The sequence below is a fragment of the Tursiops truncatus genome, chromosome 8 (genome assembly GCF_011762595.2).
Source record: "Tursiops truncatus isolate mTurTru1 chromosome 8, mTurTru1.mat.Y, whole genome shotgun sequence".
Taxonomy (NCBI): Eukaryota; Metazoa; Chordata; class Mammalia; order Artiodactyla; family Delphinidae; genus Tursiops; species Tursiops truncatus.
The window spans coordinates 56,347,347-56,371,881 of record NC_047041.1 but is presented as its reverse complement, the minus strand read 5'-3'; the positions used below and the strand labels follow the sequence as shown (position 1 = coordinate 56,371,881).

The window sequence follows — 24,535 nt, the reverse complement described above, 5'->3', positions numbered from 1 at the left end:
GAAATTGAGATCAGCAACTTAATACAATCACACACACACACACACACATATATATATATATATATATACATCTACATATATATAGAGAGGCAGAGGGAGAGGGAGAGAGACTGCTATACAAAAACTTCATGGTAACCACAAACCAAAACCTGTAATAGATATACACACAAAAAAGAAAAAGGAATTCAACATAAAACTAAAGATGGTCATCAAATCACAAGAGAGCAAAAGAAGAAAGGGAAAAAAAGACCTATGGAAACAAAAAACAATTAACAGAATGGCAGTAAGAACATACGTATCAATAATTACCTTAAATGTAAATGGGCTAAATGCTCCAACCAAAAGACAACGAGTGGCTAAATGGTTAAAAAAACAAGACCTGTATATATGCTGCCTATAAGAGACTTATATTAGATCTAGAGACACATGCAAACTGAAAGTGAGGGGATGGAAAAAGGTATTCCATGCACATGGAAATCAAAAGAAAGCTGGAGTAGCAATACTCATATAGACAAAATAGACTTTAAAATAAAGACTGTTACAAGAGACAAAGAAGGACACTACATAATGATCAAGGGATCAATCCAAGAATATATAACAATTGTAAATATATATGCATGCAACATAGGAGCACACCAATGTATAAGGTAAATGCTAATAGCCATAAAAGGAGAAATCGATAGTAACACAATAATAGTGGGGGACTTTAACACCCCACGTACATCAATGGACAGATCATCCAGATAGAAAATCAATAAGGAAACACAGGCCTTAAATAACACATTAGATCACATTGACTTAATTGATATTTATGGAACATTCCATCTGAAAGCAGCAGAATACACATTCTTCTCAAGTGCACATGGAACATTCTCCAAGACAGATCACATGCTGGGCCACAAAGCAAGCCATGGTAAATTTAAGAAAACTGAAATCTTATCAAGCATCTTTTCCGACCACAACGCTGAGATTAGAAATCAACTACAAGAAAAAAAAACTGTAAAAAACACAAACACTTGGAGGATAAATAGTATGCTACTAAACAACCAATGGATCACTGAAGAAATCAAAGGTGAAATTAAAAAAATACCTAGAGACAAATGAAAATGAAAACACGACAATCCAAAACGTATGGGACTCAGCAAAAGCAGTTAGAAAAGGAAAGTTTATGGCAGTACAGTGTTACCTCAGGAAATAAGAAAAAATCTCAAACAACCCAAACTTACACCTAAAACAACTAGAGAAAGAAGAACAAACAAAACCCAAAGTTAGTAGAAGGAAAGAAATCATAAAAATCAGAGCAGAAATAAATGAAACAGAAATGAAGAAAACAATAGAAAAGATCAATGAAACTAAAAGTTGGTTCTTTGAAAAGAAAAACAAAATTAATAAAACTTTAGCCAGACTCATCAAAGAAGGAAGGGAGGGGACTCAAATCAATAAAATCAGAAATGAAAAAGAAGTTACAACTGACACCACAGAAATACAAAGGATCATAAGAGACTACTACAATAAACTACGTGACAATAAAATGGACAACCTAGAAGAAATGGACAAATTCCTAGAAAAGTACAATCTTCCAAGAGTGAACCAGTAAGAAATACAAAATATGAACAGACCAATTACCAGTACTGAAATTAAAACTGTGATTTTAAAAAGTCCAACAAACAAAAGTCCAGGACCAGATGGCTTCACAGGCAAATTCTATCAAACATTTAGAGAAGAGTTAACACCAATCCTATGAAACTATTCCAAAAAATTGCAGAGGAAGGAACACTCCCAAACTCATTCTGTGAGTTCACCATCACCCTGATACCAAAACCACACAAAGATATGACAAAAAAAGAAAATTACAGGCCAATACCACTGATGAACAGAGATGAAAAAATCCTTAACAAAATACTAGCAATCCAAATCCAACAATAAAAGGATCATACACCATGATCAAGTGGGATTTATCCCAGGGATGCAAGGATTCTTCAATATACACAAATCAATCAGTGTGATACACCACATCAACAGATTGAAGAATAAAAACCATATGACCATCTCAATAGATGCAGAAAAAGCTTTTGACAAAATTCAACACCCATTTATGATAAAAACTCTCCAGAAAGTGGGCATAGTGGGACTGTACCTCAACATAATAAAGGCCATATATGACAAACCCACAGCTAACATCATACTCGAAGGTGAAAAGCTGAAAGCATTTCTTCTAAGATCAGGAACAAGACAAGGATGTCCACTCTAGCCACTTTTATTCAACATAGTTTTGGAAGTCCTAGCTACGACAGTCAGAGATGAAAAGAAATAAAGGGAATCCAAATTGGAAAGGAAGAAGTAAAACTGTCACCATTTGCAGCTGATGCAATAGTACATACAGAAAATCCTAAAGACACCACCAGAAAACTACTAGCGCTCATCACTGAATTCAGTAAAGTTGCAGGATATAAAATCAACATACAGAAATCTGTTCCATTCCTACACATTAACAATGAACTATCATAAAGAGAAATTAATGAAACAATCCCATTTACCATCACATCAAAAAGAATAAAATATCTAGGAATAAACCTACCTAAGGAGGCAAAAGAACTGTATTCGGAAAAGTATAAGACACTGATGAAAGAAAAAGAAGACAACAAACAGATGGAAAGATATACCGTGTTCTTGGATTAGAAGAATCAATATTGTTAAAATGACCATACTACCAAAGGCAATCTACAGATTCAATGCAATCCCTATCAAGCTATCAATGACACGGGGGGGGGGGGTAGGGGAAGCTGGGACGAAGTGAGAGAGTAGCATTGACATATATACACTACCAATTGTACAGTGGATGGCTAGTGGGAAGCTGCTGCATAGCCCAGGGAGATCAGCTTGATGCCTTCTGATGACCTAGAGGGGTGGGATAGGGAGGGTGGGAGGGAGACTCAAGAGGGAGGGGATATAGGGATATATGTATACATATAGCTGATTCACTGTGTTGTACAGCAGAAACTAACACAACATTGTAAAGCAATTAAACTCCAATAAGGATATTAAAATTCAAAAAAATATGAACGGCATTTTTCAAAGAACCAGAACAAACTATATTAAAATTTGTATTGAAACACAAAAGAACCCAAATAGTCAAAACAATCTTGATAAAGAATAACAGATCTGGACGAATCAGGCTCCCTGACTTCAGACTATATTACAAAGCTACAATGTAATCAAAACATTATGGTACTGGCATAAAAAGAGACATCAATGCAACAGTAGAGAGAGTCCAGAAAAAAAACATGCACTTATGATCAATTAATCTATGACAAAGGAGGCAAGAATATACAATGGAGAAACGATAATCTCTTCAAATAAGAGGTACTGGGAAAACTGGACAGCTAACTTAAAAGAATGAAGTTAAAACGTTCGCGAACACCATATACAAAAATAAAGTCAAAATGGATTAAAGACCTAAATGTAAGACTGGATACTGTAATACTTTTAGAGGAAAACAAAGGCAGAACAGTCTTTGACATAAATCATAGCAATATTTTTTGGATCTGTTTCCTAAACCAAAGGAAATAAATGCAAAAATAAACAAATGGAACCTAATTAAACCTAAAAGTTTTTGCACAGCAATAGAAGCCATTGAAAAAAGGAAAAGACAACCTCCTGAGTAGGAGAAAATGATATGACCAATAAGGGATTAATATCCAATATATATATAAATAGCTCATACAACTCAACATCAAAAAAACCAAACAGCCTGATTAAAAAATGGGCAGAAGAACTGAAGACATTTTTCTAAAGAGCAAATGCAGATGGCCAACAGGCCCATGAAAAGATGCTGAACACTGCTAATCATTAGGGAAATGCAAATCAAAACCACAATGAGATATCACCTCAAACCTCTCAGAATGGCTATCATCAAAAAGAACACAAATATAACAATTGTTGGAGAGGATGTGGAGAAAAGACAACCCTCATGCACTGTTGGCGGGAATGTAAACTGTACAGCCACTGTGGAAAACAGTATGGAGGTTTCTCAAGAAACTTAAAATAGAACTACCATTGACCAAGCAATTCTACTCCTGGGTAAATATCTGAAAAAAACAAAAGCACTTATTTGAAAAGGTACATGCATCCCAGTGTTCATAGCAGCATTGTTTACAACTGGCAAGACATGGAAGCAACCTAAGTGACCATCAACAGATGAATGGATAAAGAAGACGTGGTATACACACACACACACACACACACACACACACACAATGGACTAATACTCAGCCATAAAAACGAATGAAATCTTGCCATTTGCAGCAACATGGATGGACTTGGAGGGTATTATTTTAAGTGAAGTAAGTCAGAGAAAGACAAATGCTGTATGATATCACTTAGTTGTGGAATCTAAAAAATACAGGAAACTAGTGAATATAATAAGAAAGAAGCAGACTTACAGATATAGAAAACAAACTAGTGGTGACCAATGGGGAAAGGGAAGGGGGAAGGGGCAATATAGGCATAGAGAAGAAAGATGTACAAACTATTAGGTATAAAACAAGTTCCAAGGATATACTGTACAACACGGGGAATATAGACATTACTTTATAGTAATTATAAATGGAGTACAACCTTTAAAAACTATGAATCACTGTATTGTACATCTCTAACATATAATATTGTACAGCAACTATATTTCAATTAAAAAAATTTTTTAATCACATCCAAAAATACCTAGGAATAAACTTATCCAAGGAAGTGAAAGCCTCTATTTGGAAAACTGTAAAACATGGATGAAGGAAATTAAAGATGATTCAATGAAATGGAAAGATATCCCATGCTGGAGGATAGGAAGATTTTAGTATTGTTAAAATGGCCATACTACCCAAAGCAATCTACATATTTAATGCAATCCCTATCAAAATACCCATTACTTTTTCCAGAGAACTAGAAGAAATAATACTAAAATACACAAAAGACCCAGAATTGCCAAAGCAGTCCCGAGGAAAAGAACAAAGCTGGAGGTATAACCCTCCCAGACTTCAGACTATACTATAAAGCTATATAGTAATCAAAAACAGCATGGTGTTGACACAAAAACAGACACATACATCAATGGAACAGAATAAAAAACTGAGAAATAAAGCCACACACCTACGGTCAATTAATCTATGACAAAGGAGGCAAGAATATAAATGGAAAAAAGACAGTCTCCTCAGTAAGTGGTGCTGGGAAAACTGGACAGCTACATGTAAAAAATATATATATATATTAGAACATTCTCTTGGGAACTCCCTGGCAGTCCAGTGTTTAGGACTCCATGCTTTCACTGCCAAGAGCCCAGGTTCAATACCTGGTCAGGGAACTAAGATCCCGCAAGCTGCGCAGCGCAGCCAAAAAAAGAACATTCTCTTACACCATATACAAAACTAAACTCAAAATGGTTTAATCACCTAAATGTAAGACCTGAAATCATAAAAGTCCTAGAAGAGAACATAGGCCAAACACTCTTTGACATAAATTATAGCAATATTTTTTTGCATCACTTTCCTAAGGCAAAAGAAATAAGAGCAAAAATAAACAGATGGGACCTAATAAAACTTAAAAGCTTCTGCATAGCAAAGGAAACCACTGACAAAGCAAAAAGGCAATCTGTGGAATGGGGGAAAATATTTGCAAATGATTCAACTAACAAGGGGTTAATATCTAAAACATACAAACAGCTCATACAACTCATTATCAAAAAACCCCAAATAATCCAATTGAAAACTGGGCAGAAGATTTGAATAGATATTTTTCCAAAGACATACAGATGGCCAACAGTCACATGAAATATGCTCAACATCGCTAATAGAGTAATGCAAATCAAAACAATGAGATATCACCTTACATCTGTCAGAATGGCTATCATCAAAAAGTCTACCATGGGACTTCCCTGGTGGCGCAGTGGTTAAGAATCTGCCTGCCAATGCAGGGGACGTAGGTTCAAGCCTGGTCTGGGAAGACCCCACATGCTGCAGAGCAACTAAGCCCGTGCACCGCAACTACTAAGCCTGTGCTCTAGAGCCAGTGAGCCACAACTACTGAAGCCTGCATGCCTAGAGCCCATGCTCTGCAACAAGAGAAGCCACCACTATGAGAAGCCCGTGCACCACAACGAACAGTAGCCCCTGCTCACTGCAACTAGAGAAAGCCTGCGTGCAGCAACGAAGACCCAACACAGCCATAAATAAATAAATAAATAAATAAATAAATAAATAAAAATTTACAAATATTAAAAAAAAGTCTACCAATAACAAATGTTGGAGAAGATGTGGAGAAAAGGGAACCCTCGTATACTATTGGTGGGAATGTAAACTGGTGGTATTACTCAGCTATAAAGAAAATGAAATAATGCCATTTGCAGCAACATGGATAGACCTAGAAAATATTACATTTAGTGAAATAAGTTAGAGAAAGACAAATGCTGTATGATATCACTTATACTGGAATCTAAACAATAATATAAATGAATGTATATACAAAACAGAAACAGACTCACAGAAAACAAACTTGTGGTTACCAAAGAAGAGAGTGAAGCAGGACAAATTAGGGGTATGGGATTAAGAAATATAAACTATTATATATAAAATAGATAAGCAACAAGGATATACTGTATAGCACAGGGAATTATACTCAGTCTTGTAATAACCTATAATGGAATATAACCTGCAAAAATATTGAATCACTATGCTATACACCTGAAACTAACACAATATTGTAAATCAACTATAATTCCATAAAAAACAGAAATATGGAGACTTAAATTTGACAGGACTTGGATTAGATATGGGTGGGGAGGAGGGATGTACAGGAGAGAGAAGTATCAAAGATGACAACCAGGTTTTGGCTCAAGTACCTGAACGGAGTCAATAGCTCAAGTAACTCAGCTATTGACAACGATATGGAATCATGGAAGAACATCCATTTTTGAATTGATAAGATCATTAATTCACTTTGGATATGTGTTTTTGGAGGTGCCTTTTAGACCTCCAAGTAGAAATTCAAGTAGACAGTAGATACACTGGTCTCAGGTATAAAGGATTTATAAGTTTGTGAGGCATTGGTCATGGGCAATGGGTATGTGAAGCCAGCCTCGGGAGAAAACACAGAGTAAGAGGAGAAAAGGGACTCAAAGTAGGCCTTGAAGGACTTTCACATTTGATCATCTAGACCAGAGATCAGCAAACCTTTTCTGTCAGAGGCCAGATAAATGTTTTAGGCTTTGCAGGCCATATGGTCTCTGTTGCAACTATTCAACTTTGCTGTTGTAGCACAAAAGCAGCCATAGACAATTCATAAGTAAGTTTTCCAACAAAACTTTATTTATGGACTCTGAAATTTGAATTTCACATAATTTTCATGGGTCATGAAGTATTATTCTTCTTTTGATTTTTTCAACCATTTAAAAATGTAAGTATCACTCTTAGCCAAAGAATATACAAAAACCAGGGTCAGCAGATATAGCCTGTTGGCCAAAATCTGGGTCCCTGTCTGTTTAATAAGGTTTCATTAGAACACTGACATGCTCATTCACTTATGTATTGCCTTTTGTGCTACAAGGGCAGAGTTGACTAGTTGTGACAGAGTAATATATTTACTATCTGTCTCTTTTACAGAAAAAGTTTTGCTGACTTCTTATCTAGACTGTAGAAAAAGAGGGAAGAAAGATGAATCTACAAAGAAACCTAATATGTGTTGATAAATGACTATATAATGATGGTTAAAGAGGGTGCAGAGTCACTTTTGTGCAAATCAAGTAGTCAAGAAGCAGTCACCACAAAATGGGAGATGGAGAATTTAATTTTGTCAGGATGCAAAATTACATCCATCCAAATCAGGTAGCTAAAAAGTTGAAGAAGGTTACAATTAAAACTGGTGGAGGGACTTCCCTCATGGCGAAGTGGTTAAGAATCCGCCTGCCAATGCAGGGGACATGGGTTCGAGCCCTGGTCCGGGAAGATCCCACATGCCGCGGAGCAGCTAAGCCCGTGCGCCAAAGCCTGTGCGCCACAACTACTGAGCCTGCACTCTAGAGCCCGTGAGCCACAACTACTGAGCCCGCGTGCCACAACTACTGAAACCTACACGCCTAGAGCCCGTGCTCCACAACAAGAGAAGAAGCCACCGCAGTGAAAAGCCCGCGCACCGCAACGAAGAGTAGCCCCCACTCACCGCAACTACCGCACGCAGCAAGGAAGACCCAACGCAGCCAAAAATATAAATAAATAAATTTATTAAAAAAAATACTGGTGGAAAGTTGAACAATACCCAGGGCACGTGTGCCATATTTTCTGTGAAATTAAGTCCCAGCTGAAAGATATAGGCTTAGGATTCTGGCTGATTATTGTAAGCAGAATTTGACCATCAGGTTAGCTTGTTCCTTATAAGGTGAGTTTAATGCCCCTGGAAATAAATTCAGATTCCAATGACACCTTGAAATTTCTGCCCAATTTTTCATTGGGTTAGGGTGAATATAACTTAATAGTCAAACTTATGAAGTAAGTAAATATTAGTTAAAGGTGGAGTCAAAGTGATTATTTTACTTTTGGCACAAAACTTACTAGATTTCTAAGTGAATATTCTAGATGTATATAAATTCTGTTTGAAGGCATAACTGGTTTTAAAATTTTTAACTTTAATAAATTGAATATTAATTTCAACACAGGTTGCCTGAGTACTCCTTGACATGATCAGAACATCACTCATTCATCTCACAAACATACTGAGCACCTAACATGTATCAGGTGCTATTTGAAAAGATGATGAAATAGTTGTAAGCAAAACAAAGTCACAGCTCGCAAAAGAACCTACATTCTGGCAGTAGACAACTGATCACAGACAAAAAGATATATGTAAGGGGGTAACTCTCATAAAGAAAAATGTTTAAAAACTCAAGTGAAATGTAGAAAACAGGAAAGACTGCTGCTCACCTCCTAACAACAATATAAAAACTGAATAACCTACACCTGCACAACTTTTCTTGAGTGCAACAGAGAGCTAAGGTCTCAGGGCAATCAAGTGGCCTGAAATATAAGGAAAGTAGGGCACCTCCAAGGAGGGATGGGACACGGACCCTGGCTCACCTGTGGCAGAACGTGGGAGGAAAAGATGATGAGTGGCATTTAAGTATTTAAGAAGTCAGCTAAAATTTTTAATGAACTGCTAAAGGCCAAGTGTGGGCTACAGTAGGAGAATAGAACTCCTGAGAGCTGCAGACACAAGGGGAATTCACGCCCACTTGTAGGCAAAAGACTGGACACAGTGAGGGAGACTGGAGAAAGCCTTCCTTGGGGTGTAGGTCTGGAGGAGGAGAGCAGCTGCCACTGTAGGAAAGGCAGGAAGCCCTGCCAACCCTGCTCCCTAGTGAACAAAAGCCTGAAGCTGCTGAGGAAGGTCAACAAACCCTGTTGGGCCCAGGGCCCTGCATCTGGGGAGGGAAAAAATTAAAACCTGCTACTCCTGTGGTAGGGGAGGAATTCAACCTGGCCCATTTCATTAGAAGTCGCCTACTGCTGGGACAGGGGTAGGACCCCTGAGAAGGGTACATCCTTGAGACACAGGAACCCAGGGCCTACTTAAGACAGGGGTTGGGCCCTCCCACTGGTACCCTACCATCAGACTAGCAAGCACTAACTAACAAGTGAAAGCAGTCACTGCTGGGGGAGGAACAAGAGTGTGGAGATAAACCCTCTGAGGTGTAGGAACACAGAAAAGGCTGCAAGATGAGGATAGAGCAGGAATGCTGAGAAAATGCTCCAGCATCCCAGCAAGAACCAACTATATGCTGTCTCAGTGAGATACACTTTAAATACAAAGTTATAAATAGGTTGAAAGTAAAAGGAAAGAACGATACACCATGCAAACAGTAAGCATAAGAGAGCTGTCCATCTATACTAAAATCAGACAAAATAGACATTAAAACAAGGAGTATTATTAGAGGCAAAGGAAGACAAGTCATAATAACAAAAGGATAAACACATCAAATAGATATAAAAATTCTAAATGAAAATGTACCCAAGGGTAGAGCTTCAAAATACATGCAGCAAAAACTGACAGAACTAAAGGGAGAAATAAATCCACAACCATGGCTGGAGATTTTAGCATACTGCTCTCAATAATTAATAGAACACATAAAACAATAGTACATAAAAGATCTGAGTGACACCACCAACCACCTTAACTTAGTTGATATTTATAGAACACTATCCCCCAAAACTGCAGAATATACATTTTTTTCTAAGTGCACACAGAGTGTTCACCAAGCTAGAATATAGGATGGACCATAAAATAAGTTTAAATAAATTTCAGAAGAATGAAATCTTACAGATTATGTTATCTGGCCACAATAGAATTAAATTAGAACTCAACAAATGTAAGTTATCTAGAAGATCCCCATATATTTGGAAATAAAACAACTCACTTCTAAACAACCCAAAGTCAAAGAAGAAATCATAAAAAAATATAAATATTTTAATTGAATGAAAATTATGACACAATTTGTAGGATGCAGCTCCAACAGTGCTTAAAGAAGATATTTATAGCTGTACATGCTTATATTAAAAAGAAGAAAGGTCTAAATCAATGATCTAATATTATACTATTTATGAATCTAGAAAAAGAAGAGCCAATTAAGCTCATTGTGAGTAGGACAGAAATGAAGTTATGAGCAGAAATCAATGAAATGGAAAACAGACTACAGAGAAATCCAAAGAAACCAGCACCTAGCTTAGTGTTTTTTTTTTTTAAGTCCATAAAAAGGATAACTTCTAACTACTTTGGATCAATAAAAGACACAACTTACCAGTTTCAAGAATGAAAGGAGGGGGCTTCCCTGGTGGCACAGTGGTTAGGAATCCGCCTGCCAGTGCAGGAGACATGGGTTCGAGCCCTGGTCCGGGAGGATCCCACATGCCATGGAGCAGCTGAGCCCGTGTGCCACAGCTACTGAGCCTGTGCTCTAGAGCCCACAAGCCACAACTACTGAGCCCGTGTGCCGCAGCTACTGAGGCCCGTGTGCCTGGGGCCCGTGCTCTGCAGCAGGAGAGGCCACCACAATGAGAGGCCTGTGCACCACAGTGAAGAGTAGCACCCATTCACCCCAACTAGAGAAAAGCCCGCGCGCAGCAACGAAAACCCAACACAGCCAAAAATAAATAAATAAATTTAAAAAAAAAAGAATGAAAGGAGGACCCATAATACATCTATGATCCACTGATTTTCAACAAGGGTGAGCAGACCACTCAATGGGGAAGGAACAGTCTTTCCAATAATGGTGTTGAAGGACTTCCCTGGTGGTGCAGTGGTTAAGAATCTGCCTGCCAATGCAGGGGACATGGGTTTGAGCCCTGGTCCGGGAAGATCACACATGCTGTGGAGCAACTAAGCCCGTGCGCCACAACTACTGAGCCTGCGCTCTAGAGCCCGCGAGCCACAACTACTGAAGCCCGCGTGCCTAGAGCCCATGCTCCACAACAAGAGAAGCCACTACAATGAGAAGCCTGCGCGCCAAAACAAAGAGTAGCCCCCGCTAGCTGCCACTAGAGAAAGCCCGTGCACAGCAACGAAGATCCAATGCAGCCAAATATAAATAAATAAATTTATTTAAAAAAATAAATGGTTTTGAGAAAACTGCATATCCACATACAAAAGAATGAAGCCGGACCCCTATCTCGCACCATATATAAAGATTAACTCAAAATGGATCAAAGACCTGGGCTTCCCTGGTGGTGCAGTGGTTGGGAGTCCGCCTGCTGATGCAGGGGACGTGGGTTCATGCTCCGGTCCGGGAGGATCCCACATGCTGTGGAGCGGCTGGGCCCGTGAGTCATGGCCACTGGGCCTGTGCGTCTGGAGCCTGTGCTCTGCAGCGGGAAAGGCCACAGCAGTGAGAGGCCCGCGTACCGCAAAAAAAAAAAAAAAAAAAAAAAAAAGGATCAAAGACCTAAATGTTACAGCTAAAATTATAACTCTTAGAAGAAAACACCCAGGAAGGTTGGCTGTACTAACCACTTGCCTCAGAAGGAATGTAAGCAGAGTACCTTAAAAGTTGCCTGCATTTCACACCTGAGTAGGGCTCAATTAGTGGGGTTTACTGGAAGTTTTATAGGACATAGCTGTTGGAAAAATATGTTAACATAAAACATGTTAAGGGGGGGCTTCCCTGGTGGCACAGTGGTTAAGAATCCACCTGCCAATGTAGGGGACACGGGTTTGAGCCCTGGTCCAGGAAGATTCCACATGCCGTGGAGCAGCTAAGCCCGCGAGCCACAACTACTGAGCCCATGCGCCACAACTACCAAAGCCCGTGCACCTAGAGCCCATGCTCAACAAGAGAAGTCCACCCACCGCAACGAAGAGTAGCCCCCACTTGCCGCAACTAAAAGAAAGCCCGTGTGCAGCAACGACGACCCAACACAGCCATAAATAAATAAATTAATTAAAAAACAAAAACATGTTAAGGAAACACATGTTAAATCTGTCCCATGGACTTTACATCTGCTGCTCCCTTAGGCTAGAACATTTCTCACTTCACTCTACCCTCAGTCTTCACCTCAATAAACTCACTGATTCCCATCTCAGCTTAAACACCACTCTGCAGAGAACCTTCCCTGATCCCAAATATTAGGTAAGACCCCCTGCCCTGTCACATACTTCATAGCACTGTGAATGTCTTCATGACACTGAGCAGTCTTATATTATAATTATTTGTCCAGTATCAGTCTTCAGATTCAGAGGCTGAATCTTTCTTTGCATACCTGTATCCCCAGTGCCTGGCACAGAGCCTGGCACATGTTAAGTGTTACATCAATATCTGTGACTGAATGGATGGACTCCTGCCTTGGCCTGCATGCCCTCTGCTTCCCCCCACCCTGAGAATTCCTGAGCCTGCATACTGTTGATGAAGGGAACGGGAGGGTTAGCTTTCAGGCCAGAGCAGCTCACACCCCACCCTCCCGTCTGTGCCCCTGAGGAAAGAGGTAGAGAAGCAGAGAGTCACCTTGTTGTAGGCCAGGCTAAGGTACCTCAGCTCTGGGAAGGGCAGGGCCAGCGTCTGGTTCCTCGCTTTCAGTGACTTCAGGGGAAGAATCTCGAATATGGGAGGAAGCGCACATACCTTGGTTGTCTTAGAAGGAAAAGAAAGTCAAAGTCAAAGTGCCCTGGTGATAAGAAGTGGGCCAACAGACCCTTCCTAGGGAGTGTGGTGGATAGAATGACCATTCTAGAGAGGCTGGGTCAAAAGAGACATCCAGGGTCATAAGGGGCGATGTCATCAAGGGCCCAGAGTTCTGGCTCCAAGTTTCCTATGTCACATGGTGAGCTAGTTCTCTGGTACGCAAAGTTCCAGTTTCAAGTTCTCTGAAGCCAAAGTACAATACAGCAGTGCACCACTGCTGAGGCTCTTTGCTCTCACCTCTCACTTTCTGCCCTATAGTGGCTTATCCTGAACTTGCCCCTCTATACAGTTGGGTTAAAATTTCTCCAGAAGGTGAAAGGGCAGGGCTTGCATTGTTAAGGGGACTTTTCCTAGTGAGGAGACAGAGCAGGAGTGACCTGAGCCTTGAACACCTGCTCTGATGGGCTAGTCCACATCCTACAGTGGAGGCTCTTAGTTCCGAGATAAAACGACAGCTAAGTCCTGGACAATTTCCGGCAGGCTGTGGGGCCTGGGTGTGGCCAGTGCATCTGGCTCACTTGCAGCGTCAGTCATGGTCTCTCAGCACACCTCAGCCTGCCTTAGGGTCAACATGTTTGATCAAGTAGAAAGTGGAAGTCGCTGGATTAACCATCTAACCAGGGTAGATGCTGGGCTAATGACTGGGTTCAGATGAACTAGATTCATCTAAGCTCCATTAATTGCTGTGTAATCTCGAGCAAGTCACTTAAATTTCCTTTGCTCATTTAATGACCATTTGTGGAGCACGTACTTTTTTTTTTTTTTTACAGCAATTCCTTTTTATTTATTTATTTATTTATTTATTTATTTATTAAGTTTTTGGCCACACCCCATGGCATGTGGGATCTTAGCTCCCTGACCAGGGATCGAACCCACGCCTCCTGTGCTGGAAGGCAGAATCTTAACAACTGGACCGCTGGGGAAGTCCCTGGAGCACCTACTATTGGCCAAGTATTTTTGTCCTCTCCTGGGGTCCAACTTGTACAGCCACAAGTGAGATGGATAAGTCATGGGTGACAGTAAAACAAAAACCAGTGGCGGTGCTTGGGAACTCTCCTCTCAAGGAAATCCGAATGCAATCTCCAAGAGGCTGAGTGGAATGTGGTGGTGGTCTGGTAAGGTATCTCCTCAACTGTGCAATTCCCTACCCGGAGCGAGGCTGTGTGAGCCAAAGTGGGCAAATCAGACTGGAGCACAGAGAAGAAAAAGCCAGACAGGCTTGGGGGTTACCTAGCCCTGTCCAGGGGGCCGGAATGTCCTGATCTGAGGGCATGACTGGCTCTGCCGGGGACAGAAAGGGCCCTGTCTTAGAGTGGGATGTATCTGACAGTGATAGAGAGGCTGCTAAATGTTTCAACCATTCAACTCACTCTCTACATTCTCAGATGCCACACAGTTGGGATCTGAGCACTAAGCAACCTAATTCTGTGGCCACAAGCCCCTCTATCCCTTATGCATGCGCTTGTGTGACCTTGCTGCTCCTCCCATTCAGACGTGGAGTCTGTATCTCTTAATCCCTTGAAACTAGACTGGCTGCTGTATAATAAAGAATTTGTCTGGTCTTTGTCTTGGGTTCTTGGCACTGACCTTCTAAAACCCTTGGAATCTCCAGAGTGATAGGAATGTCTTTGTTATGCATGACCCTTGGATCATACCCGAGTTCACGCTAATGAGATGACTTAGGATGGCAGCTGGCCATACTATAAAGACAACCGTGTGATCAGAGGATTGGAGTTTGAGCCAGCCTGACCTCTGGGGAAGGGAGAGGGGCTAGAAACTGAGTTCAATCATGTGGCCAACGGTTCGATCAATTGTGGCTATGTAATGAAACTCCAATGAAAGCTCTGAACACTGAGACTCAAGTGAGCTTCCTGGTTGGTGAACACATCAGATGTGCTGGGAGGGTGACACACTCTCATTCCACAGTAAGAGGGCAAAGAGGCTCTGTGTTTCGAACCCTCCCAGCCCTCATTATGTGTCTTTTTATTTGGCTCGTCCTGATTTGTATCCTTTATAGTCAAACTGTGATTGTAAGTATAGTGCTCTCCTGAGTTCTATCTATGAGTCGTTCTAGCAAATTATTGAACCCGAGGGGGTCACTGGAACTTTAGAATTTATTGCCAGTAGGTCAAGTAGCCTGGGGACCCCCAAACTTGCAGCTAGTGTCTGAAGTGAGGGCAGTCTTATTGGGGACTGTGCCCTTAACTTGTGGGACGCATGCTAATTCCAGGTAACTAGCATCAGAATTGTACTGCAGGAATATACTGGCCTTATGACTTTCTTTGACCAACAGAAAATGCCATTGTTTGAATTTCAGAGCCTTGCTCTCTTGGAACCCTGATGCCACCATGCTGTAAAGAAGTCCAGGATGAAAAGACAACAAAAGATGCCAAGCCTGTGACACCAAGGATTAGACCCCGGATGGTGGTGTGTTTAGCCAGGATCACTCTAGCTTTGGGGTTTTTTTGTTTTTCTTTTTCACTCTAGCTTTCGGGCAGGGTCTCTTGTTAGGAAGCTATTGGGCTTCATCCTGGTGGCAGCCTCACTTCAATGCCAGCTTGATCACGTGAGGTAGCAACCATTACTACTGAACAGCATCTGAGACCAATGGAAGCTAGTCTGTGGGCAGTGTGAGGTCTGGGACCTGCCTGTTGAGTCCGCTGCTGCATCTCCATAGGCCAGCTTAGTGCCTGGAACATGGTCGGTTCAGTGAATGGGCCTCCTCAGTGTTATATATGTAAATGCCTCTCATGGCTCCATTAACCTATTTTTGTTTATTAAAATTAATGTTTTGACTCAAGGATGCAAATATAAAGTAGGCAGTTCCTACCTCTGAGGTTGAAAATCCAGGATAAGATGAGAACACAACCTCTGAAATAGAAGAGAAACAGAATGAAGGTTGGTGAGAGCACTAACTGATCCCCGGAGAGGCCAGGGTCTGGGGCTACCACCCATTGTATGCAGCAGGGTACCTCCTAGAGGGAGTACTCATTGGCCCTGAGCTTCAGTGCTAACTGGGAAGAGGAACAGCTGTGACATGTGTCAGGTAATAAGCCCTTTGCGCTTAGAAAAAAATTCAAACCCCTTGGCCAGGCTTTTGAGGTCCTGCCTGATCTGGCCCCTGCCTACTTCTCTAATCTTATCTCATGCTACCCTGCCCCTCACTCACTATATTTCAGCCACACTGACCTTCTTCCTGACTTTGCAACATGCAAGCTCTTTCGAGCCTCAGAACTGTTGGGCAGTCAGTATTGGTCAGAAGGCAAACCAACTGTCTTAGAAGAGAAAAATGTATATAAAAGATAGTCTGTCAGAGGATTTGAAAATACTATTTGTTATATTAGTACAAATAGAGTGTGTTAAGACAGTGAATTCAGGAGAGATAAGTAACTAAGGAGGAGGCTGCAGAGTGATTTCATTCTTGGGATCATCAGACTAAGATGAGCCAATAAAGAGCTCAGTTCAACCTAATAAGGCAAAGCATCTGCTGGGACTGGATCCTGTGCAGGGACCACTCACCTTTGCCCTGACTAATGGGATCCCTTCCACATGTTAATGATATTAGGCAGAGAAGGTTACATTTAAATGAAATAAGCAATAGTATGGGTGGAACATCACACGGCATAAACAACTCCTATGACAAGGGTCTGAAAGGAATTTGGGAAAGGTTTGTGCAAGGAACAAAGTAGGAGTTAGCTGAGAGATGGGCCGTGGTCACAAGTGTAGGTGCTAAGCAGTGATCTTCTGGGCAGATAGAGAGCCCCCATATCTAGAAAGATGAACTGAGGTGCACTCTATCCAAACTCATGTCCTGGCCCTCCCCAAAATTACAGGAAGCAACTCCAGAAACCAGAACGTGCATTCTAAGTTTCAGACTGGAGACTGTTCAAGAGAAAGATGCACAGTCAAGCACTTCCTAATGTCTGAGGAAAATTAACAATATGAAAGAAAGTTATGAAATATAAAAGAAGAACTAGCATCTGAAACAAACAAAATTTAACCAAAAGAATAAAAACTTTAAATAGAATAATTAGTGTCCTCTAAGGAATTCAAAAGGCTATTTCATTCTAGAACAAAATCAGTCATTACGGAAGAGAAACTTAATAATTTTGTAATTTTAAAGTATGATAATCAAATAAAAGATTTAATAAATGTGTTGTACAGAAGAAAAGACCCACTTGAAGAGCTAATTCATAAAACGGAGAATGGAAAGGGGATAAGAAAGAAAATTTTTCCAAGATGACAGAAACCATCTTGGAAAGAATACAAAGTATCTAACAGGATAAACAAAAAAGAACTGCACACCCAGATGCATCTTACTCAAATTTCCAAAGGAAAAAATGGAAATCTTAAGAGATTCCAGGGAGCAAAAATAGGTTTCCTACAAAGGGATGGGAATCAAATTAGTGTCAGACTTCTCATTGGCAGCAATGGATTTAGAAGGCAATGGAGTAATATCTTCAAAGTTTTCAGTAAAAATTATTTTAAGGCTAGAGTTCTCTATTCATCAAACTAGCATTCAAGTATGATAACAAAATAAAGGTAATTTTGGATATTTTATGGGCTAAGAAAAATCTACTCTATGCAAACCCTCTTTGAAAGAATCATTCAAACAGCAAAATGAAAAGAAATACAGAATAGGAAACTATCTTTGTGACTATGAGAAAGGGAGATACTTCTCAAACAAGAACCCAAAGGCATAAACCATAAGATAAAATTGTATAGATCTGGTGTGATGCACTGAACTGTGTCATTCCCCGCCACCCCCCCCCCCCCGGCCAATTCATATGTTGAAGTCCTAACCCCTAGTACCACAGAATGTGGTTGTATTTGGAAACAGTGCCTTTAAAGAGGTAATTAAGGTTAATAAGGTCATTAGGATAGCCCTAATTCAATATGAAAGGTCTCCTTGTAAGAAGAGTAGATTAGGACATAGACAATTCAGACAGAGGGAGGACCAAATGAGGATACAGCTAGAAGGTAGCCTTCTATAAGCCAAGAAGAAAGCCCTCAAAAGAAACCAAATCTGACAACACCTTGATCTTGGACTTCTAGACTCCAGAACCATGAGAAAATAAATATCTATTGTTTAAAACAAACAGCCTATGGTATTCTGTTACAGCAGTCTTAGCAAACTAATATATTTAGGTAAATCAAAATTAAGAACTTCTCTTCAAAATGTCATCTCTACCATTACAGATGAAGTAAACAGACAGGTGATGACAGAATAAAAGAAGAAATTGAAAATATTAAAACTATCAAGGGATATGAAATAGCAATTCATAAAAGTTGAAAACCAAATGGCTAAGTAAATGAAGAAATACTTAACATCAAAAATATTTAGAAAAATGGAATTTAAAACAATGAAATATCACTTTATACCTACAAAATAACAAAACTTAGAACAATTAAAAAGTTGGGGAATATCAAGTGCAGGCAAGGTTGTAAGGAAACAGGAACCCTGATGTACTACTGGTGTGAGTGTACACTAGAGCCACCATTCTGAAGAAGCACCAGGTGGCCCTTATTTAAACTACTTATGCATATATTCTGTGATCCAACAAAACCACTCCTAGGTAAATATTCCAGAAAAACTCTGGCACAGAGGTATATGCAAGAAACATACACAAGGTAGGCGACCTAGGTGTCCATTAGCAAGGGAATAGATGAATTAAAGTGTGGTTAGAGCATAGTGTGGAATATTATGCATTAGATAAAAGGAAAGAACTGGATGGGCATACAGCAATAAGAACAATCTTAAAAACAGCGCTGAGTGAAAAAACTTAAGTAACAGAATGAGCTCAACAGCATATTACCATTATATAAACTAAAAACACATTACACACAAAATAATATATACTTTACAAGATACATCCACATATCCAGGAAAATATATCTAGCAAAAAAACCCAGATACTTACATGAAAATAGGAAATGGGTGTAGGGATTAAGAATGAAGGAGAAAAAATAAAATAGGGCAAGAGGAGCTTTATAAAGACTAATGGTTAAAGTGCTAATAACCTGAATTTTATTATTATTATTATTTTTTGTGGTACACGGGCCTCTCACTGTTGTGGCCTCTCCCATTGCGGAGCACAGGCTCCGGATGCGCAGGCTCAGCGGCCATGGCTCACGGGCCCAGCTGCTCTGCAGCATGTGGGATCTTCCCAGACCGGGGCACAAACCCGTGTCCCCTGCATCAGCAGGCGGACTCTCAACCACTGTGCCACCAGGGAATACCCTGAGTTTTATTATTAAATCAACTCTCTGCTCCTAAGTTATACACAGACACACAATAGGGAATGTAAGAAGGAGGAAGATCTGAGATATGAGCAGCTGTGGTGAGTACAGAAGTAAGTAAAACTAAGAGTTCAACCTTTCAGTGTAACTGCTGATGTGTAATTAAAAAAAATTAAAACCACTCAAATCATTATTAGTGTTTATTACTTTATGGGAAGTGATGGGGTAGGGTGGAGTAGGTAAACATATATTAAGATTTTTTTCTTATTAAAGAATAACACTTGAATTTGGTTGACTCTAGGTATTGATAGACAAAGGTGAGTTTAACTATGTGGATTAAAAGGTCTAGGGTAACTACTGAAATGGAAATGAGATGTACAACTTTAAACAACTAGGGAAAAAGTAGAATTAAAAGAAAACTCATTCAGTGCTCACAGGAGGCACAAAAGAAGGAAAAAAAACATGGTAAATAGAAAACATATGGAGAAGGAAATCAAGATGGTGGAGCAGAGGGACATGGAGCTCACCTGCTCCCACAACAGTTCTCACAGAATACCTACTAAAAGCTGGCAGAAGATCTCATACAACCAAAGCTGCAAGAAAGATCCCCATGTAGCCAGGCAGGAGCAAAGGAAAAGGGAGAAGAAGAGGAATTGGGATGGGACCTGCACGCTTGGGAGGGAGCTGTGAAAGAGGAAAGCTTCCCTTACCCTGGGAACCTCCTTCACCAGTTGGGAGGTTTGCCAGGACAGACAAGGAGATTCAGAGCCCCGAGAGGAGAGTGTGGGAGCTGGCCTGCAGCCCCACAGTGTAGAGACTGACCAGCACAGATGGTCCTGGCCACACTGCTGCATTTCCCAGCCTGAGACACGTGCCTGCTGGTGTGTGTATTGGGTGCTGAAACTTGGGCTTCAGAGAACAGACCCCGGGAAAGGACTAGGTTTGCCTGTGCGGAGACAGCCCGAAGCACCTGGAGCATGGCCCAGCCCACAACTGGGGGCACATGCAGGACAGAACGTGAGTCCAGCAGAGGAGCCCCACTGTCAACACGGGAAAGGAGGGGAATGGGTCCACCACAGCAGACTTATTGTCAGCGTGCTCACAGCAGGTGTGGCTCTGGCTGCTGCAGGTTCTGTGCACTTGGTGGGCCCATGGGCAGATGCACGCCTGAGGGATGTCTGAGCTGATTACCGGCAATCCCACTGCTGGTGCCTGGGATGCAGCTCTGGTGGGTTCTCACTGGCGGGTTTGGGGGCCAGGACTGCACACACAGGCCTGAGGGCCATCTGAACTGACTATCTGTGGGCTTAGGGGACACAGCTCCTGCAGGTTTATGCACCAGCGGCTTTGTGAGGGCACATGAATGCCTAAGGGACCTCTGAGCTGAACACCGGAGCTCCTAAGCAGAGGCGAGCACCCAGGACAATGCCAGCAACAGTGATCTTTGTGGGCACTCACACAGGGTGGCGGGTAGCATCATAGAATCACACGTTCTGGCAGACAGCTCCTAGGGAAGAACACTCAGTGGCTCTTTTCCCAGTAGGAGCACTCCAGTCCCACTTACCTCACACCACAGCTTAGAACCGGATCTGGGGGCTTCTACTCCAAAAGCTGGGGAGCAGACTCTGCCCCCAACAGGGCTGAGACAACCAAAGAGCAAAGAGGAGGCCCCGCTTAATATCCAGTGCAGGCTCTGGTCACCACAACACCAAACGCACCCCCTCTATCATGGGGACAAAGGCCAGCAGACCCTTAGGAAAGATGTGGCAGGCATCCATACTAAACACAGCCCCTGTACCAAAAATATTGGACACAAGCAGGCTACACAGGGAGGCTCCCACACGAAAACAGCCCTTCAAGACCACAGTAGATAACTGTTTCTCCTAAATTCATAAAGTCTGAGATATACAAGAAAAATGAAAAAGCAGAGGAATTATTCCCAATTAAAAGAACAAGAGAAATCCCCTGAAAGAAAACAATGAAACAGACCTCTGCAGTCTACCAGACCCTGAGTTCAAAAAGGAGGTAATAAAAATGCTGAAGGAATTAAGAAGGGCTATGAATAGAAATGTGGATCACTGTAACAGGGAACTAGAAACTGTAAAGAGGAGCCAATCAAAATTAGATAATTCAATTGCTGAGATGAAAACTGAGTTAAAGGCGATGAACAGCAGGTCAAATAATGCAATAGAACAAATAAGTGATCTGGAAGGTAGAATAACAGCAATCCACCCAATCAGAACAGCAGACAGAAAGACAACGGAAAAAAAAATGAAAGCAACATATGAGATCTATGAGATAATATAAAGCATGCCAATATATGCATAATAGGAATCTCAGAAGGAGAAGAAAGAGAAAGGAGATTTAAAATGTATTTGAAGAAATTATGGCTGAGAACTTCCCAAACCTAAAGAAGGAAACAGATATCCAGGTATAGAAAACACAGAGGGTCCCAAACAAGATGAACCCCAACAGACCTACTCCAAGACATACCATAATTAAAATGGCAAAATTTAAAGTTAAAGAGAGGATTCTAAAGGCAGCAAGAGAAAAACAAAGTCAGTTACAAGGGAACCCCCATAAGGCCATCAGCTGATTTCTCTACAGAAACTTTGCAGGCCAAAAGGGAGTGGCAAGATATATTCAAAGTACTGAAAGGGAAAAACCTGTAACCTAGGATACACTACCCAGCAAGATTATCATTTAGAGTAGAAGAATAGATAAAAAATTTCTCAGATAAGCAAAAACTAGAAGAATACAGCAATACTAAACATATCTTAAAAGAAATATTGAAAGATCTTCTCTAAACAGAAAAGCAGCAAGAATATATAGGAAAGGGAAAATCACAATAGAAAAGGTAAATATATAAAAGGACTGAAGATCACTTAAATAAGCCAGTATATAGATTAAAAAAAAACAACCAAATTATATGAAAGCAATTATAACTACAGTGAACAACAAAAGGATAAACATGAAGATGTAAAATAGGACATCAAACTCATGAAATGTTGGGGAGGGGAGTAAGAAAATCTAGATCTTTTAGAATGTGTTTGAGCTTATATGACCACCAGTCTAAAGCAAGTAGATATGGATTAACATACTTGAAAACCAGGGTAACCACAAATGAAAACATACAATAGATTCACAAAAGCTAAAAAGAAAGGAACTCAAGCATAATACAAAAGAAAGTCATCAAACTACGAAAGGAAAACAAAAAGAAGAAGAAAGGAACAAAGAAGAAATACAAAACTGACTGGAAAATAAGATTTTAAATGGCAGTAAATACATATTTATCAATAATTACTTTAAATGTCAATGGACTAAATGCTCCAATCAAAAGACATAGAGTGGCAGATTGGATAATAAAACAAGAACCTACAATATGCTGCCTACAGGAGACCCACTTTAGGGTGAAAGACACATACAGATGGAAAGTGAGGGGATGGAAAAAGATATTTCATGCAATGACATGAAAGCAGGGGTAGCAATACTCATATGAGACAAAACAGACTTTAAAACTAAGGCCACAAAAAAAGACAAAGGATGCTATATCATGATAAAAGGATCAATACAAGAAGAGGATATTACACTTGTTAACATATATGCACCCAAAATAGGAGCACCTAAATACATAAAACAAATACTAACAGACATAAAGGGAGAAATTGATGGTAGTACAATAATAGTAGGAGACTTTAACACCCCACTGACATCAATGGACAGATCTTCCAGACAGAAAATCAATAAGGCAACAGAGATCCTAAATGACACAATAGGACAGTTAGATTTCACTGATATCTAAAGGACACTACATCCAAAAAAACTGGAATACACATTCTTTTCAAGTGCACAGGGAACATTCTCCAGGATAAATCACATACTAGTTCACGAAACAAGCATCAACAAAGTTAAGAGAATACAAATTATTTCAAGCATCCTTTCTGACCACAACAGCATGAAACTAGAAATCAACCACAGAAAGAAAAATGAGAAAAAAGCAATTACACGGAAACTAAACAACATGCTATTAAAAAACCAATGGGCCGACAGTAAAATCAAAGAGGAAATAAAAAATATCTCAAGATAAACGACAATGAAAACACAACCATACAAAATCTATGGGATGCATCAAAAGCAGTTTAGAGGAAAGTTCATAGCAATACAGGCCTTCCTCAAAAAAAAACAAGAATAAAGATGGCGGAAGAGTAAGAAGCAGAGATCACCTTCCTCCCCACAGATACACCAGAAATACATCTACATGTGGAACAACTCCTACAGAACACCTACTGAACGCTGGCAGAAGACCTCAGACCTCCCAAAAGGCAAGAAACCCCCACACGTACCTGGGTAGGGAAAAAGAAAAATGAATAAACAGAGACAAAAGGATAGGGACGGGACCTGCACCAGTGGGAGGGAGCTGTGAAGGAGGAAAGGTTTCCACACACTAGGAAGCCCCTTCGCGGGCGGAGACTGCAGGTGGCGGAGGGGAAAAGCTTCGGAGATGCAGGGGAGAGCACAGCAACAGGGGTGCGGGGGGCAAAGCGGGGAGATTCCCACATAGAGGATTGGTGCTGACCAGCACTCCCCACCCCAGTCCAAGAGGCTTGTCTGCTCCCCCGCCGGGGCGGGCGGGGCTGGGAGCTGAGGCTCGGGCTTAGGTCGGAGCGCAGGGAGAGGACTGGGGTCGGCGGCGTGAACACAGCCTGCAGGGGGTTAGTGTGCCATGGCTAGCCGGGAGGCAGTCTGGGGAAAAGTCTGGACCTGCCAAAGAGGCAAGAGACTTTTTCTTCCCTCTTGGTTAACTGGTGCACGAGGAGAGGGGATTAAGAATGCTGGTTAAAGGAGCTCCAGAGTCGGGCGCGAGCCACGGCTAAAAGCGCGGACCCCAGAGACGGGCATGAGACACTAAAGCTGCTGCTGCCGCCAACAAGAAGCCTGTGGGCGAACACAGGTCACTCTCCACACCCCCCTTCCGGGGAGCCTGTGCAGCCCACCACTGCCAGGGTCCCGTGATCCAGGGACAACTTCCCCGGGGGAACGCACAGCGAGCCTCAGGCTGGTGCAAGGTCACGCTGGCCTCTGCCGCCGCAGGCT

At 41.2% G+C, this 24,535-nt stretch overlaps 1 protein-coding gene across 2 annotated transcripts in view; it reads right to left on the bottom strand.

The window, feature by feature from the left end:
• XRRA1 (X-ray radiation resistance associated 1) overlaps positions 1-24,535 on the bottom strand; it is a 104,596-nt gene that overhangs the window by 19,041 nt on the left and 61,020 nt on the right. For both annotated transcript variants that reach the window (XM_033862277.2, XM_073808454.1), the window contains 2 exons: positions 16,032-16,072; positions 13,025-13,150 (listed from right to left, as the gene is read on the bottom strand). In XM_033862277.2, the coding sequence (XP_033718168.1) occupies positions 13,025-13,150; positions 16,032-16,072 (167 nt within the window). The remainder of the gene's footprint in view (positions 1-13,024; positions 13,151-16,031; positions 16,073-24,535) is intronic.